Source organism: Marmota monax, unplaced genomic scaffold, assembly GCF_021218885.2.
Source record: "Marmota monax isolate L192 unplaced genomic scaffold, Marmota_monax_Labrador192_F-V1.1 WCK01_AAM20220418_F8-fsc00125, whole genome shotgun sequence".
Classification (NCBI taxonomy): Eukaryota; Metazoa; Chordata; class Mammalia; order Rodentia; family Sciuridae; genus Marmota; species Marmota monax.
Window position 1 is genome coordinate 10,174,060 of NW_026695235.1, and position 17,871 is coordinate 10,191,930.

General features: G+C 53.6%; 1 protein-coding gene across 3 annotated transcripts in view; it reads left to right on the plus strand.

Annotated features, from left to right (window-relative positions):
* Fam3b (FAM3 metabolism regulating signaling molecule B) overlaps nt 1-17,871 on the plus strand; it is a 45,596-nt gene that overhangs the window by 5,453 nt on the left and 22,272 nt on the right. For 2 of the 3 annotated variants that reach the window (XR_006850654.2, XM_046439172.2), the window contains exon 2: nt 10,393-10,536. Coding sequence is in view for 2 of the 3 variants with exons in the window: in XM_046439172.2 (XP_046295128.1) it covers nt 10,393-10,536 (144 nt within the window). In the remaining variant the exon portion in view is untranslated. Of the gene's footprint in view, nt 1-5,431; nt 5,564-10,392; nt 10,537-17,871 lie in introns of those variants that run through there. The other variant, XM_046439173.2, reaches the window with a different exon arrangement.

Sequence of the window (17,871 nt, forward strand, 5' to 3'; positions counted from 1 at the left end):
GATATGCTCTTGAAGTTCATCCAGACCCAGTGGGGCGTGTCTGTGATCCGGCGGAACAGCCTGCATGCCCTTGGCTCTTCTCTTGCTGCTGGGTGGTATTCCATCGTACACCAAAGTTTGTTCATCCATTTTCCTGTTGGTGGGCTTTGGCTTGTGTGTGGTGTTCAGCTAGAATCAAGGGTGGCTTCCAAGACATCCTGCTGTGGACTGAATTCTGTCCCTCCTGCCTTGCCTCCCAAATTAATGTGTTGGGGCCCCGGCCTCCCAGTGAGAGGTGCAGAGTGTTTGTTGACAGGGCCTGGGGTAATTAAGCTTTCCTGCAGTCGTGAGCATGGGGACTGAACACTGGATTAGTGTCCTTGTAACTAGAGCACCATAGAGCTTGCTTCTGCACTCTCTCCACCACACATTGAGAAGACAGAAATCTACAAATCAGAAAAAGCCCTCACTAGCTGGGGCCTGGGATATCCAGTGTCCAGGACAGTGAAAAGTGGCTGTGGGCTGTGCGAGCCACCCAGCCTGACATTTCCCCATAGCAGCACACTACTGGTCAAGCAGGAAACCTTGGGCTGGGAGAGGAGGAAGTTGGCAGAGCCTTCAGACCTGCTAGAACTTTCAGACACATGCTGTTAGCTGGCTGGATGATGATGACTGTCATAGGAAACAAAATCATATATATATATATAAAATATATATATATATATTTATTACATATATAAAGTACCATAGTAGTTTTGAAGAAGTACCAAGTAGAATTTCTAGAATTTATAGATATAATGACGACAACAACTTGGAGCACAGGTTTGACAGCAGATTAGACACAGCTGAACAGCTAGTTAGTGAACTGGAGAGCACAGTCCAAAAGGCTCTCTAGCTGATGGACTTGGTGACGTTCACCTCACTGTTCAGAGGGCTGAGCTGTTTGTAAACACTTAATACATCTCCCCAGTTGTGTGAAGAAGATTTCTAAGTACAGTTTCCAGAAGTCTAGGCCAATGCGAAGTTCTCAGGCTGCTGGTTAGGGAGGGAAGTGGTTAACTGCTCTGGAGGGGAAATATTAATTAAAATCCAGAGTGCACACACACTTGGATTTAGTCATTCACTTCTTATTGTTTATTCTACATCTGCCCCAGGTTTATGCCAAGGTGATGCCCAAAGGTGTTCATTGCAGCATTGTTTACATTGAAGAAAACCAAATATAAGCAAAAATGTCTCTTGGTGCCCTGTTTAAAGAATCGTGGTATATCTCAACAATAGAACGTAGAAGTTAAGAACAAGGAAAGTCTGTGTGTGCTGACTGGGATGCCATGGACACTGGACGTGCAGCTAGCTGCAAGGCACCTCCTGGGGAAACAGGGAGGGGATCGGGTGTGCGTGGGTTTAGCCAGAATCAAGGGTGGCTTCCAAGGCATCCTGCTGGGACGGAGTTGTGTCCCTCCTGCCTTGCCTCCCAAATTAATGTGTTGAGGTCCCAGCCTCCCAATGAGACGGGGCACGTGTTGGTTGTCGGGGCCTGGGGTGTACCTGAGGTCGTGAGCATGGGACCAAATGACTGGATCATGGATGTGGGCTACAGGCACGGAGACAGCTCTGAGGGCGCAAAGGGATGCTCGTACCTGGCTGTGTCTGGGGAGGGAACTCTGGGCTTGGAGCCTAGGACTTGGGCAGAGTGACAGTTTGTTGAATCCACTGAAATAGGCTTGGCAGGGCAAGGTGCTCTTGGAAGAAGAGAGAGCCAGGGCCCAGGGGCAGGGTGGGTTGGAAGCAGCACATAGGACTCTTCAGAGCACTGCTACAGTCTGAATCTTGAATGTGCCCCAAAGATGTACGTGTCAAGGGCTCGGTGGCCAGGTCGGGGCACTCTTGGGAGGCAGGGGAACCTTTAGGAGGTGGGACCTGGTGGGAGAATGTTAGGTTATTGGGGACGTGCCCTGTAGAGGGTTTGGGGACTCTCACTTCTCAACTACCAGGAGGTGAGCACCTCCTGCGCCATACGTGCGCCATCATGTCTGCCTCACCACGGGCCCAAGAGACAGTGGGCCCCTGACCATGCACTGAACCTCTGAAGCCAGGAGCCAGAGTCAGTCTCTTCTCTCCATCAGTGGAGTATTTGTCACAGTGATGAAACCCCCAACACATAGACACTTATTTTTTTTCATTTAAAAAATATCATGGATACTCTGGGAAGTGCAAGAGTTTGTTGTTGTTGTTTTGTTTTGTTTTTGTGTTTCTTTCCACTCTTTGTGCACATAAGTGTCTGCTTTTATCTGTACCTTTTCACTTAATTGCATTTTATGTACCTTCCCCTATATATTACAAGTAATCTTGATACGTATTACTTTATGAGCTCCTGAGTAAAGTTTCCACTGATTAGACACTATTTATGTCACCAGTCTGTTCGCCTTTATTGACTACAGGTTTCTTTACACTCCTCACCCGTCTGAGTGTACACAGCATTTCCTTTTTTTTTTTCAGTGCTAGAGATTGAGCCCAGGGCTTCACATACACCAGAAGGCAAGGGCTCTGTCACTGAGCTACACCCTCCGTCATAGCATTTCCGTTTTTAAAACAGATGTCCTTAGTTAGAGTCCCCAGAAATGTGACTTATATCATGTTTTTTAAAGGCCATAGGAGTTTGCTAAGTTAAACTTGAGGAAGAGTTTGCCGTAGACCTTGTGAGAATGGGGAACAGGCTCTGGGCACAGGATCACTGAAGCAGAATGAATATGACCCTCGCTGAGCGGAGCAGGTGAAAAGGAGAAAACATTCTCGAGGAAATTACAGAGGACACAGGTGAAAGGAAAGTCATCTGGGTTTGTGGTCTGGAAATCCCCCCCCCAAATATAAAAATCCATTGTAAACAGGTGAATTCCCCAAGGGATGCCAAATAAATGAAATGATCTTGAAAAAGAAGATCAAAGCTGGAGGATCGTGTGCCCTGCTTTCAAAATTTATTACAAAATTACAGTGGTCAAAAGAAGTGTGTAACTGGCGCAAAGATGGACATGTCGATGGGTGGGATAGAGTGGAGAGATCAGAGACAAACCCTGGCCTGTGGTTCCCAGGAGCCAGGGACCCTCAGTGGCAGAAGGTCACCCCAGCAAACAGTGCCGGGAAAGTGGGACACATGTGCACGAGTACGGAGTTGTACTGTTTCCTTATTCCAAAGGCAAACGTCAACACAAAATGGATTAAACATCGACGTGTAAGACTTGGAACTACTGAGAGGAGGGCATCGAGGAAAAACTTCAGGATGTTGGGTTTGGCAGTTGTTTCTTGGATGTGATGCCAAAAAACACAGGCAGCAGAAGCAGAACTAGAGGGGCCCCATGTCACTGTACAGCCTGTGTGCACTGCAGGGCACACTAGCGAGTGAGGGGGCAGCCCCCAGAGTGGGAGGGGACAGTCACCAGCATGGTCTGATGGGGAGTTAGTGTCCAGTATGTGCAAAGATTCCTGCAACTCAACAGCCACAAAAAGTAAACCCGGTTTTAAAATGGGCTGGAATGAGCTCTGTCTCTCTAAAGATCTCATAGAAATGAATGTCCAGCCAGCATATGAAAAGAGGTTCAGCCAGTCTTTAGGGGAATGCAGTCTAGTCTGTGAAGAGGCACTCCTCACCTCCATCCCACTGGACGCCTGAAGGGGAGAAGGTGTGGGCCAGGATGTGGGGAAACAAAACCCGCTGCCCTCAAGGGATTGCACAGCTCTGCAGCTGCTGGGGAGAATCACAGGCCCGTTCCTCAAACCATCAAATTCAGAAAATTGCTCCCTGACCCCAGTGCCATCTCTGAGTGCATTCCCACGAGGTCTGAGAGGGGAAGGGGGAGATGCTTTCCCTCCCTAGGGCAGCATCCCGCAAGGTAGCCAGGAGGCAGAAGCCGCCCAGCATCTGTGGCCAGAAGAATGGCTGAGCCCCGAGTGGCCCGCGCACACAGGGGTTTTACTCAGACTCATGAGGTCATTAAGCTGCGTGACATAGGCCAGTCACAGAGGACAGACTCTGATTCTACTTATGTAGAGCCTCTGGACGACTCAAATTCACACAGACGAGAGCGGGGGTTGCCGGGACTGAGGGAGGTGGCCGGTCATTGTTGAACAGGGACAGAGTTTTAGTTTCTGAAGATGAAAACGTTCTGGAGATCAGTAACGTGCCTGCCTAACTCTACTGAAGTGTACACTTAAGATGAAAAAGATGGTGGGTTTTATGTCACATACTTTTTTTTTACTATGATTTTTTAAAAAGTAAAAACAAACCCGGAGATAGAAGCCCCACTTCTGAGCCAGAGAGAAGGTGAGCGTTGTGGGAGAGCTTGCTTCCTGCCCGGCAGGCGTCCGCGGGACAGCGGCAGCTCACAGGTTGCACAGAACCAGTCAGAGGCGGCGTCCTGAGGAAATGTGCAGGCTCAGGCCCAAGGTCGGGACCTTTGCTTCCTGTGAAGACTCTTGTCATCGTCCCCTCTGATTTAGGAGGACAACTGTGGGCATGAATTGAAGACGTGTGTCCCCAGTTTTCTTGGATGGCGCCATATGGGGGCCCCTTGGGAGCAAAGATGGCAGAGGAGGGAGGGTCATGGCCACGGCACCTGTGACAACCCACAGGGGGAGGGATGACCCAGGTGGGCCGGGACCCCGTGTGTCATGTGGCTGAAGCCTCTGGGCTTCTTGGGAGAGGAGAAATGGGAGCAAAGCAGAACTGCCAAGCCAGGAGGTCTGAGCAAACATGCCCGCTTCCCCAGGACCCGTGACTCGCCCCCAGTGGCCCACAGCCTCTGGATTAGAGTGGGTCAGAGAATGAAAACCGGGTGGGTGCTTGGAATAAAAGTGGACTTGTAGGTGACCAGAGGAAATCCCTGCTCCTGCTAACGTCCAGATGTCCTCAGGGCTGTCTCCCCCGCATGCCTGCCCAACCCCTGCTCTGAGATTCCCTGGTCACTGTAACCAAAGGGACTGCCCACCTTGACTACGGCCCAGAAGCTGGGTACTGGCCTTGCTCTTTCCCCTGAAGTTCCTTTGCCATCAGTAAAGGAGGTGGGCACTGAGCTGGCCTGGGAGTGCACTGTTCTAATGGGGGCCTGGGTGCAGGGCACCTTGATTCTGGGACTCTGCCTTGAGTATAAAAGGCTCAGCCAGGTGTGCATTGCACCTGTTTTTTTGTTGTAGGACATTAAATTGGAGCCTGGGGACACACAGCATTAAGAGGCACTGTGTCCTCCCTCTACAAACCCTGCCAGGCTTCCCAGGTCCTATCAGCTCTGGCCTGTGGTCACCCAGGCCTGGCTGGGCGTGTCTAGCCTCCAGCACTGGCAGCCCTCGGGCCCCTTGGTACACTGCTTGTCCACACCTGCCCAGCCCATACCTGCCCACTGAACCTTGAACCTGCCTGGCCAGTACCTGTCGTTTGCTAATACTGGCCCGCCCCTTTCCTGCCGGCCCCCAGGACAGGTCCTTCCTGCTGCCCAGTCAGTGGCTCCTGCAGGTTGCAGGACCAGGCAGGCGGGAGCAGCTCCCCAGGACCAGGCAGGCGGGAGCAGCACCCAGAAGATGCGCCCTGTGGCTGCTGGTGAGTGCGACCCCACCTCTGCCTCTGAGTGTGTGGGAGGGAAGGGATCCAGAGCAGGGGAGTCACCTGTTGCCCTTTCTGGATGTGCCACACTGAGCCAGAAGGGTGGGGCTGGGGCACCGTCTCCTGTTAGACCCAGATCAGAATTAGGGTCTCAGTGTCAAAGGGGCTGAGGTTTCCCAGGGGCTGGGCTGGATTCTCCAACCTGCGGCTCTTGCCAGCTCCTGCCACTCTGCTGGGGCTGGTGCTGGTGAGCGCACACCTTATCCAGGGCAGGCAGGCGGCACACTGCAGCCGCCAAGAGTGAGTGCCTTCGGGTGGGGGCTGGGGTGCCCCACCTTAGGAAGGGCTGGCTCCCCACTGGTTGGGGCTCCTGGGGACTCCCCCGGGCAGGAGCCACCTTTCAAACTGAGCATCCCAGGGATTGTGGAAAGTGCAGGGGACCCTCAGGAGCCTTTCTGGCAGGAGGGGGCTGAGGGTGGCATGAGAAGTAAATGCCTGGCCCTGGCTGATTGTGACAGTCCCCATGGCATTTCAGTTTTTAAAATAGGGCTGTCTTTAGTTTGCTCTTTGTCAAATTCTTGGCGCTACAGAGATTTAGAAAGATAGCCAGGGGGAGGGGCACCCACTGTCTCCACCAGCCACTCTGTGGCTCAGAGCAGAGGGGTCTCACAGCTGCTGCCCACTGGTTGTCCCCCGAGGCTCACCTGCCCTTCTAGTGGGTTTAGCTATTGTTCTCTTGCTACCAGAGGAGGAAGCCGATTCCTCCAGGGGAGAGAGAACAGGGCACAGCCCTGTGCAAACATGGGCAGCTCAGAAGGGCAAGCTCTGAGCTTCCCTTGGGGGTCACCTCCCTACCTCTGAGTCCGTCTCTGCATGAGGGTGACCCTCCCAGCACCAGTGTCCACTCCAGAAAGCCCTCAGCACAGCCTACATCCCCGAATGTAGGAAAACCACACTTTAAGGTTTTGCCTTCTTGTGGAAAGTTATTTTCTTAAAAAAAAAAACAAAAAAACCAAACCGTTTATGGGTGAACAATGCTGCTTTTGCTGACTGCTGTGAATTGTGGGACAAAATGGTGGTGACACGTGCATGCGTGTTCCTGTATAAGGTCACACAGCGTGACGCTGCCTAGTGAGTCAGAGTCACAGTTAGAGGTCTATGATGTTTGCATATCAATAAGATCCCCAGAAACCCGCTGCTCCTCAGAACGTGTCCTGTTGGTCAGTGATGGACTGACGCATCTGCAGCGCCCCCCTTGGGCACTGACCACATTGCAGCTGTCGGAAGAGCGTCTCTATCCTTTCTGGGTCTTGGGATTCCCTCACCTTCCACTTCTTCACACCCAGCCCTCCTGACTCATTTGTGAGCCATGTGATCCCTTCACACAAAGCTCCCAGGGACACCAGGGTTGTCCTCATCTGGGCGTGTGGCAGTGAGAACAGTCACTCTGAGAAGCTCAGATCACATCACTGTTGTGAACTGAGAATCAGATAAGGAGTTCTGAGGCTCCTGGCGTGTCTGCGGGTTGGAACGCGTTCCCGGGACACTGCCACCAGCCGGTGGTGGCGGCATAATCACATGAGGAGAGGGGGGTCCTGGTTACAGAGTCCAGGAGGGCTCCAGGACTCAGCACTTCCGCCCCAGCTGCTGGGGCCCTTCCCACCAGGGTAGTACCTGGTCTACAGAGCAGCCTCTCAGAGGCCCGGCCTCCCACCTACCCGGAGGCACTGTGCTCAGTTTAGGTCCCGACCTTCATCCTGACAGGCTGCTTCCGGTCCTTCCCATTCTGCTGTCACCCACGGACGGACCTCCTGTCCAGTCCACAGAGAGCCTAGGCCACAGCCTGCCTGATGCCGGGCTAATGCTGGGTTAGGGGCTTTGGCTTCCACCCAAAGTCCTGTGCTAAAGCCCTAACCTCACGATGGGACTGTGTTTTGGAAACGCGGCCTTCATGAGGTCATTAAGTTAAAATCAGGTCCTTAGGGTGGGCTCCAGTCCAATATGACTGGTGTCTGGTAAGAAGAGGAGATCAGGACACACACAGTGGGATGACCCCGTGAGGACCAGCAGAACACGCCATCTGTGATCAAGGAGTGGCCCTGGAGGAACAGTCTTTTGACACCTGATCTGGGACCTCTAGCCCTCACAATCCTGAGGAAATGCCCCCCAGCCTGTGGCACTCCTAAGGCAGCCCTGGGAAACACACCCAAGCTGCCTGGTCTCATCCACCCTGGGCTGGCTCCTTGGTCCTGTCCTCCTGGTGGCTGGGACACTTCTGTGCCTTTGTGGTAGAGCCAGTCTCAGCCCGGTGTGTGCCCACCTTCTGAAGGTGGACAATTCCAGTGGGTGCTATTAGGTCTACTCTCCCACCCTAGAGGTGGTCCTGGCTCTAGGTCTCGCTTTCTGCCATCAGCCACTCGTTATCACAGGAAGCTAGACTGTCCCCAGCCTGGAGGCCACCAGCGGCGCTCTTCAACCACAACACAATTTATACCTTCCTAGTGATACTGCTGGTTACTGGTGGCAGTCCTGCTCCCCACAGGTTGAAGTACAACATTAGGGAAGCAGGCCGAGGAAGCACATAAAGCAGGGCTTATTTAAGGGGGTAACGTGGACTTCTCCCGGGAGGGAGGAGGGGGCCACCTGGTATCCCAAGAGGCGAGGTGTTCCGCCTTTTTATAAGTCCTAGGCTTCCTGTGTTCTCCTGCCCTCTTCCCCTTTCTCTCTCCTTCCTGTGGACGTGACTAGGCCCAGGAATGCTCCGTGGGATGGCCAAAGGTGGGAGCCAGGTGGGCTGAAGGGGGAAGGGCAGGTGGAGCAGCCCAGGACACACCATTAACTACCTGTGGCTCCCAGTGGGGAGGGGCAACTCCTGGGGCAGGTTACCTTGGCAACAGGTTGGAGCAGGGCAGGTTCTTGATACTGTGAAGACGTTAGCATCTCAGTCCCTCCTTCTCTGGGTCTGACCCCCGCTGTCTGCCTGTCTGATTCCGGCCTCACTGGGAACGCTGAGAAATGTCCGGGGAGGACGCTCACAGACGACCTTTTCAAGGTGTCAAATTCGCACTGTGAGGATTGGCTCTCCTTTCTGTCACATCCACCTGTGTGTCCTTGTCCACTAGGACCAGATTGTACCTCCATTCCAGGCAGTGCTTGGTGTCCTCCGTGGGGAGGGGACGCTGTCTCCTCCAAGCTCTGAACAGCTCATGGTGCAAGAGGCTGTGGGATAGGGTCCAGAAGACCCTCTGAAGGTTGTTTAGTGCCAGTTGTCTTCTCAGCCACTTGGATAAAATCGGCCAGCTGTGACCTATTGCTATCTTTGGACATGTCCTGCACCTGTCCATGCACACGGTCCACCCAAAAGAACTTTCAAGAACATCCTGCCATTTAGTTCCCAGGGTGCCACCAGGCTCAGCCACAGGCGGCATGGAGGGAGTGTTCTGCAGGCCAAGGGGTGAGGACTGCCGAGCATTTGGGGACAGTGATGTGCCCACAGTGACTGGCTCTGGGGAGGTGCAAGAGAGGGCCTGCCAAGCCCTCAGCCTCATCTTGTTTTCCGTGGCTGCTTCTGGCTTTGAGATGTCCCTTCATCCCCAGCAAAGACATGGCCATGCTACAGCCTGTCCCAACAAAAGCCAGCCCTGCACATTGTCCCAATAATCTTGGAGACTGTGGTTTGAAAACAGAAAAGGTGTTGGCACTGAAAGGCATACTGGAAAGCAAAACCCCAAGGGGCTCCGGGCGCGTCAGTCCTTCAGCATGGCTCCCTGGGAGCTTGGACTCCTGCCACAGGGTCCTTGCAGGATGAACGGGCCTCTGAGTGCTAAGGGAAGGGTCTGGGACCACAGCCGGGCCCTGGAGAGTGGAACCTGGGCCCACTGCAGGGCTAATGATAGCGGGTCAGGAGGGTTCGGCTCCCATGGGGAGAGGGTTGGTGCAGGAGGGAGCCAGGGGCTGCTGTGCTGGAGGCTCAACATTGAACTCAGCTTCCAGGGCTGGACACTCACAGGGCTGAGGACGTGTGCTGGCCCAGACAGTGAGGAGCCTCGTCTCTGCTCGAGGCTCTGGGTGGGGAGAAACAGCTCCTGTGAGTCTGGGGACCTCCGCTCTCCCGGCTGACCAGCTGGGAGTGGGGCCCCCATCCTGTCATGCCCCCCTGCTCCCTGCTCCCTTTTCCCTCCCGGCCTTGCCCGTGCTCTTTCTGAGGGCTGCACGGGCTCCGCACTCGGGGAGCAAGGCCTTTCCCTGGGGGTGCCGAGCTCCAGCCACCACTCTTACAGCAGGAGAGAGAGCGCCGAGCTCTCCAGCACAGGTGTCTCCAGGGACTTGCTGCTTGGAGACCCTCGGGTGTCCCTGACAATAGGATGCACGTGGGGACTTCTTCCAGCGTCACAGGCCGGCTTCACCTACAGCGTGTGTACCGGTGCCAAGCGTTCTCAGCACAGAGACGGAGCCACAGTCAACAGACCGAGACCTGCTCTCAGAGATTTCAGTGGGCAGGTCTAGGATCTGACTGGTGACTGGGTCTGCCTTGGTGGTGCTGGCCCCAGGTGCTCAACGGCCCATCGACCGCAGCAGCCGTGCAGCAACCTGCCCTGGCAACACGGCTCTTGTCTGTTATCTGCTACCTGCATCGAATCCCAGCGCTGCAAGCTGAGGGGTCCTCACCTGTCCACGGCCTCCCCCTCTGAGCACCGCCTTCCCGGAAGTCCCCTTCAGAGCAGGCCGTGCCTCACGGTCAGGAAGGAAGGCTGTGCAGGCAGAGAGGGCTGGCACCTGCGCCCGGTGCACCCCGTGTCAGTGCTCACCGTCCACCTTTGTTCCAGGTGCTCTCAAGGCTGCCTTCTTGGTCCTTGCCTCCATGTGCGCCTGGTACTCCGGGTACCTGCTGGCAGAGCTCATCCCAGATGCACATCTGTCCAGTGCCGCCTATAACATTCGCAGCCTTGGTGAGAGGCCTGTCCTCAAAGGTGAGTACGTGACCCCAGCTGTTGAGGGGAGCAGGGGAGGGAAGGTTCTGGGGATGGCCACTCCAGCAGTCCCCACGCCACGTGGAGGCAGGTGCCACTGCTCACGAGCACGGGAGACATGACCAGTTGGCCCCAGCTGCTTAGCCATGATCCCCAAACCACAGCCTGACCTTGAATTATCCTCTGTAGGTAGCAGATCTCAGCTTCCTCCCAGGGGAAACATAGGAATGTTTTACATTTTCTAAAGAACTGAACTTCTCCAATGCCGTCTTATCGGGTCCCATCTTGGGAGCAGAAGCCAGTCTGTAAATGGAGAGGAAAGAAGTGTGGGGTGCCAAGGAGACACTCTCCATCCATAGGCAGGACGGCCCCTCCACAGCCTGGGATGGGTGCAGCCCTCCCTGCCAGTCACTTATGGGACTCAGCCCCACAGCCTGGGCTTTACTAGGCCTGCTGCTCCCCAGGCTCAGCGCAGGGCCAAGAAGTGATGTCAGTAAAGCAAGGGACAGAGCCACGCATATTTCTGAGGGCAGTTTGCAGGTCTGGTGTAAGGCACGGTGTCCTAGTTCATTCCAGTGGCTGTGGGAGGATACCACGAACTGGGTGGTTTGTAGCCCACAGAAATGCCTGTTACACTTCTGGGGGCTGGAAAGGGGGCGTTCAGGAGCATGCAGATGTGGTGTTGGCGACAGCCGTTTCCTGCTCAGCCCCTTATTTTCTGGTACCAATTTTTTTTTGCCAGTTCTCGTTCCAGGGCAGATGCTAACTCGGAAGGGAATGCCCGCCCTCACAGGCGTGCGCTTGTTAACGCAGCAGGTGTTCATCAGCACCCGCTGCTCCCTGCCGCAGTCTGACACCTGTGTGTTCAAGGTCCACCCTTGAGCTCCAAGGCTCTCAGAGTCAGCGAGGAGAGAGCCCAAAGCTAAGTCACCAGCTCAGGCAGGAGCCTAACAGAGAGACGTCACGTGCAGGGCAGGATGGGTACCTGGAATACAGCTAGAATAGAGGAGCTGATTTCAGGGGCTGGGGCTGGGGCTCAGTGGTAGAGCCCTTGCCTCTCACGTGTGAGGCCCTGGGTTCAATCCTCGCACCACGTAAAAATCAATCAACCTACAACTAAAAAACATTAAAAAAAAGATGCTTTCACAATTATGTCGGAGGCCCTGTGGAATAAACAGTAGAGTAGTAAGTGGTATCCTTTTAAAAATTCCTACTGGAAGCGGATGCCTATATATAATATATATGTATATATATATAGTTTGTTTTTGTTTTATTTTCCAACAGTTTCTTTATTTAAAATATTTTACTTTTTTATTCGTTCTTTTTAATTATATATGACAGAGAAAGTGTTTTGACGTGTCACATGTACACGTGGTAGTACGTGATGTGGAGTGACACTGGTCGTGTATTCATGTATAAACACGGGAAAGTGATGTTCACTTCATCCTATCGTCTTTCCTATTCCCATCTCCCCTCCCTTTCCTTCATTCCCCTTTGTCTGATCCCCACACCACCCCCACTTATTTTGTGTTAGCATTTGCATATCAGAGAGAATATTTGGCCTTTGGTTTTCTGGGATAGGCTTGCTTGTTTCACTTAGCAGGATAGTCTCCAGTTCTATCATTTACCAGCAAATGCCACGATTTTATTCTTGACGGCTGAGTAGTATTCCATTGTTTGTATGTACCACATTTTCATTATTCCTTAGATGTCAGTATATTTTTAAGACAGCCCATAAAGTATAACAAATTAACTTGCACAGATACAAAACTTAGGTACTAATTGAAGAAACTTTTATAGAAGCGACTCCTTCTCATTTAATATTCTCTTATGGCCAAAGAAAGAAGGAACCATAGGACTTGACTACAAGTTGTGTTGGGCCTTAGGGAGGTTTGTGCGTTGGCTCTGCCTGTCCCCTCGCTGTCCCTTCCCTACCTACCGTAGATGACCTAATGCTGCTGCACAAGGACCTGGAAGACACCTCCAGGGCTCAGTCCCCTGTGTCAGTCCCCGTTTACATACAGTGTGCAGTCTGTCCTGGAGACAGGGCCTCCGAGACCAGCCTCTTAGAAGGCTCATTACCAGGTGGCTTCAGCTCCCGGCGAGGGCAGCCTTGGGACATTGCATCCCAAGCGCATCCCAGACACAGGAACCCAGGGTGAGGGAAAGGGGTGGCAGGTGGTGGCTGCAGCTGTTACGGCCACGTCCTGGATCCTGGCCTGGAGTCTCCACCTGGAGGAATGCTCCACTGTGGAGTGTCTGCTGGGCACAGTTTGGGGTGGGCCTTGTGAGTTGCGTGCCGTGCTGGAGTGTGAGAGACAGCGCACAGAACGCGGAGTTCACGGGGTTCACGGGACCGTGCCGGTTCTGCAGCAAGATGTTTGGTCCTGGTGTCCCCAACATGGTTGGCGGGAGAGCTTTCAGGGAATGGCCTTGTCCAGCACGCTCCTGTCCAGGTGCTGTGGCCACAGCCACTCAGGGCGGCTAATGCTGCTTGGAATCCAGGCTCTTGCTAGGAGCCCCTGCCCCTTCCTCCTAAGCAGGCAGGAAAAACTGTGGTTCCGCTGGGCTGCGGAGGGGCAGGGATGGGCCAGGGGTCGGCACCGGCTCTGCGAGCTCTCGTCAGCTTCGCCCAGGCAGGGCAGCTCGAAGGCTGTCCTGGGCAACGTATGTTTTCAGCATCCACAAGTCCCCAGTCCGTCTATGACGTGGCCAGCACCTAGGGTCAGGCTGTGAGGCAGACCGAGGCTGAGACCAGTGTGGGCACTCCCGGATGAGCGGCTGCAAGAGAAGCCAAAGAAAGGAGGGTGGCCCGGCTGGGACAGTCCAGGAGCCCCACATGCGCTCCCGTCCTGCAGGAGGGCGCCGTGTCCCCACTGGAGATGACCTCGGTGTTCATTTACAAGAACAGGGCCAGGTGACCCTGTGCTGGGCCAGTCGCAAGGGCCGAGAGGTGGCAGGCTGTCGGAGACCAGCTCCAACAGGGGGTCTCAGGAGACGAACGGATAGTGAGGAGTCGGCGAAAGGGGGGTGGAGAAACAACACAGGCACCAAAGTGAAGGTGCTGATCCCAATCTCTACTTGTGAAGTCGATCATATATACTTTTCATTTTGGCAGGCTCACAGGACTTTGTGGTTACAAAACAGGAATCACTATTCAAAGAAACAAAATATTACGTAGCTACAATTAGAATAGAAGAATGTCTCTTGGCTTACGCATAAGCAAGCATTTGTACTTTCAGTTCGCGTTTTGCTTTGAGCTGTTTCTGCTTAGTTAACTTTTAATAATAGTTAGAAATGCCCCAAACTATTGGCCTATACCTTGACTATTCTTTCTTGACTTACTGACTGGAACTGGTGCCATGGTTATGGCAAGTGGTTGACTTGTTATTAATTTTAATCAAACAAGAGTAAGAGCACAAACCATTGTGCACAGGAACAAGAACAAGTAGCCCAGTACCAAGCACTAATCTGTCTTCTTAACATTAATTCTTCTTCTCTAGATTTTAATTTAATTTCTCAAAAACTTCCTTGACAGGAATACAGGGAGTTTTTCATTAGACATTAACAATTTACGATCCACAGCTGAATCATCGCATTTAGAGCAAACAGATCCATTCTTTAGAAGTAGTTGCATTAATTGGGAAAGTCATGTTTTTTCCTTCATACTTCACGGTCATATGAGAAGTCGCAACTGTACTTATTAAAGGAATTCAAAAACAAACCAGCCCATTCCCAGAAACATGCTGCGCTCCTCCGAGGATGGACGCCTTGCGCCATCCACCTCAGTAGGGCCTTGCCATTGCCTGGGTCAGGGGAGGGGCGCAGTAGCAAGCCCTGAAAGACAGACCTGAGGGTGGACGCGCGAGTCAACAGGAGCAGGAGGACACAGCCCTGGGAGGAGGCCTGGCCTGCTGGGCTCTGAAGGACGCCCCTGGGCAGCCTGGGCAGCCTCGTGACGTCCTCAGGAATCCCGCCGGCCCTGGGGTGGCCCACGGAGCTCTCTGCCATCCAATGTGGGCTGCTTCAAGTGTTTGGGATAGACTGCGGTAGGCTGCGTCTGCAGACTGGGGCAGAGCCCAGGGGCTGCCTGTCCCGGATCTCTGCAGAACTCAGGGCTGGCTTGCTGTTCCCTTCGGGGCTCTCACCAGACGAGGCAGCAAGCCCTCCCAGGGTCCTACCTGTCTGTGTTTACCTTTCTTTAAAAGGTTTGTATTTGTTCATCATGGATTGTTTTACATTCATTTTAATCTTTAAGAATATTGCATTAAGCTGGGCATGGTGGCCCACATCTATAATCCCAGCAGCTTGGGAGGCTGAGGCAGGAGGATCACATGTTCAAGGCCAGCCTCAGCGATTTATTGAGACCCTAAGCAAATTATTCCCTGTCTCAAAATTTTCAATAAATAAATAAATAAATAAGTTGGTTAGTTTCTCAGTGGTTAAGTAGCCCTGGATTCAATCCCCAGTACAAAAAAAAAAATCCAATTATTGCATTAAATGTGCCTTTGAAACCCCTGAGGCCTCAGCCTCCCCTGACTCTGCACCAGCCCTCTGCCAGACACTGTAACCGCACATACATGCAGAAGGAGAGCTGGCAGCATCTCCAAGCAAACACTACCTTTCAAAGAAGGCCCTCGGCTGACCACAGGAGCAAGGTGCTTGTGGACGGTTATTTTGTCCTGGGAGCCCAGAGCATGCCATCGCTGGAGCCTCCACCAGGCATAAATGTAATGGCCACCCACCCAGGTGAAGCTGAGCCAAGCAAGGGGAAGAGGAGGCCCCAGGACTGCTGTGGCCACAGGGAAGGATGGGCGGGGAAGTAGGCAGACGTCCCTAGGCTAACGGAGAGGTCCCGCCAACCTGTGACATCCTCAAAACTGTCCTGAGTGAGAATCACACATGAGGTGCTTTCTGACACTGAAGCCCACTCTTTTTTCGCAAATTGATTCTTTACTTGTGTCCAGGGCTACATGGTAGTCACAGCACATGGATTTCTGAGTCCCTAAACATATACAGTCTGAAGCATGTCCTAAAAATGGATAGGCAAGTCAAGGCTGTTAAGTTTGAGTGCTATCAGAAAATGACCAACTAAGCTTTCTCAGTTAGACACTTCTGATCCAGGAGTGGTGGCACACACCGGTGATCCCAGCAATGGGGATGTTCAAGGCCAGCCTCGGCAACTTGGTGAGACCCTGTCTCAGAATAAGTGATCAGAAGAGCTGGGCAGGTGGCTCAGTGGTAGAGCACCCCTGGATTTCAACCCCCAGGGCCCAAAAGAGGGAGAACAGACAGAAATCATCTGCTGTAACATTTCTATCTTTTAAAGAAATACGTGTTGTGGTTTATGAATCTAAATATCTTACAAATCAGGACGATTCAGGCCAACTTAGAATTTTAAAATCTCCAGTTTGTCGAGGGCATTTGCAGAGCCTTGGCAGAACTCTGGAATCTGAGCCCTGCAAGAACTGCAGGGGAGTCGGCCAACAGCGAGGCCGCTCCAGGGCCTGAGTGCACAGGAGAGAATTTACCTGCCACCTGCCTCCGTCCGCTGCCCCTTGTCACCAACCTCCACTGGCATCGCTGGGCACCGCTTTCTCGGCTTCATGCTACTGGTCCCAGAGCTGCTGGCCCCGGGGCCCTTCCTGGCCGTCACTGTCTCCGGGGGCGTCCTCAGGCTGGGCGTGCGTGTGTCTAGCTGCCTGTGGCTGCCCTTCCCTCCCCTCCTCCTCCTCCCTCCTGGTGTCCCCTGCTTAGGCACAGGCTCTGTAAAGATAACACTGGCACCATGCCCGCCTGCTGTGGGCACTCAGCACTCAGCCTCTCTGGGCAGAACACCCGGATCTGGCCTCCCATGGCTGTGCCCAGAGTTTAATCCCACAGAACAGAGGGGTGATCTGAAGTGGCCGAAGTGAACAGCAGCGGTCTTCTGAGTGCCTCGGGTGCACCGACAGGGTCCCGTCTTCCCTCAACACTCTAGTGACTTCTACCACATCCGTAAACCTCTGAAATCATCTTCCTCACTCAAAGGGGTGAATAAGACCAGCATTCCCAAACCAGGAAGTGGTTTTTAAAACAGTTTCCTGGACCCCGCTCCAGAAAATTATAAAACCCTGCAAGTCCAGGGTTGAGCCCAAGAACCTTTATTTGTTTCGTTTTAAGCTTGGCTTCACGCAGAGCCTGCAGAACAAGATGAGCCTCCATGAAGTCCCCGGAGACGCCCCAGGAGGCGGCCCCGCGGGACAGGATGGAGCCATTGCTCGGAGCTGTGTCCGCCCTCTGTGCCCCTCTGCAGTGAGGAGCGGGCTTCCTTCTTCAGCCACCTGGTCATTTGTGCGTCCAGGGAATGTGGCGGCTCATAAAGACTGGGACTGTAGGAAGTGCCACGGGTTCTGCACCTGTCCCAACCCTGTGAGGAACCAGACACCCCCCTCTGCACCCCCTTAGTCTCCAGAGCACGTGCCCTCATGCGGTCAGCCCCGGGCTCTCTTCTGAAGTTTTAAAACCTGAAATAGGACGTCACTTGAATCACTCACTGTTAGTTTCAGAAAGGAAAAAGTTAAAACTGAGTTCCTAAAGTTACAACTGAGCTTTGGGGTAGTGCAGGCATAGCCCTGAGCTCTGGGGTAGAAGCGCCGAGGTTCTATCAACCTTTCTGGCACTTTTGGAAGGAAATGCTCTTTTGCCTATTGCCTCCTCTTTCCCATGACTGGGGGCTAACTGCCCCCTGCCCTCCTCCCTCCCTTCTCCTTCCCCCACTCTACTTGGGTACCAGGGATTGAAGCCCCTGGGGCTTTGCCGCTGAGCTCCATCCCCAGCCCTTTCTCGTTTCTATTTTGAGTCAGGGTCTGACCGAGTTGCCCAGGCTGGCCCAAACGTGCACTCCTATCTCGCCCCCCCCCCCCCCAGTTAATGGGACTACGGTGTGCCCCACTGTGCCTGGCTTAGCGATTTGACTTCTAGTTTAAGTTTAGCTTCTCTGCTTCCTACACTGATTTTGGGGCGTACCAATGTGGCTCATGTGACGCTCGGGGGTAAGATCACTGCAAGATAAGCTGGGAAGTCAGCAGGCAGTCACAGCAGTGACCGCCCAGGATACTCGGCTGTACTCACCTGGTGGCAACCTTCCTCTTGAGTACCTGGTGTCCCTGGTAAGGACTGCCAGGCCAGGGGTGCATGGGGCGCCCCCTCCGGGTGGACAGAGCACACCTGATGCACACATGGCCATTCTGCCTGGGCTCAGATCCTGGCCTCCAGCTGAGTGGACTCGGGACCCAGCACACTGGCGACAGCCCTGTGAGGGTGGCCAGAGACCTGGAGGTGGATGGTCTTCTG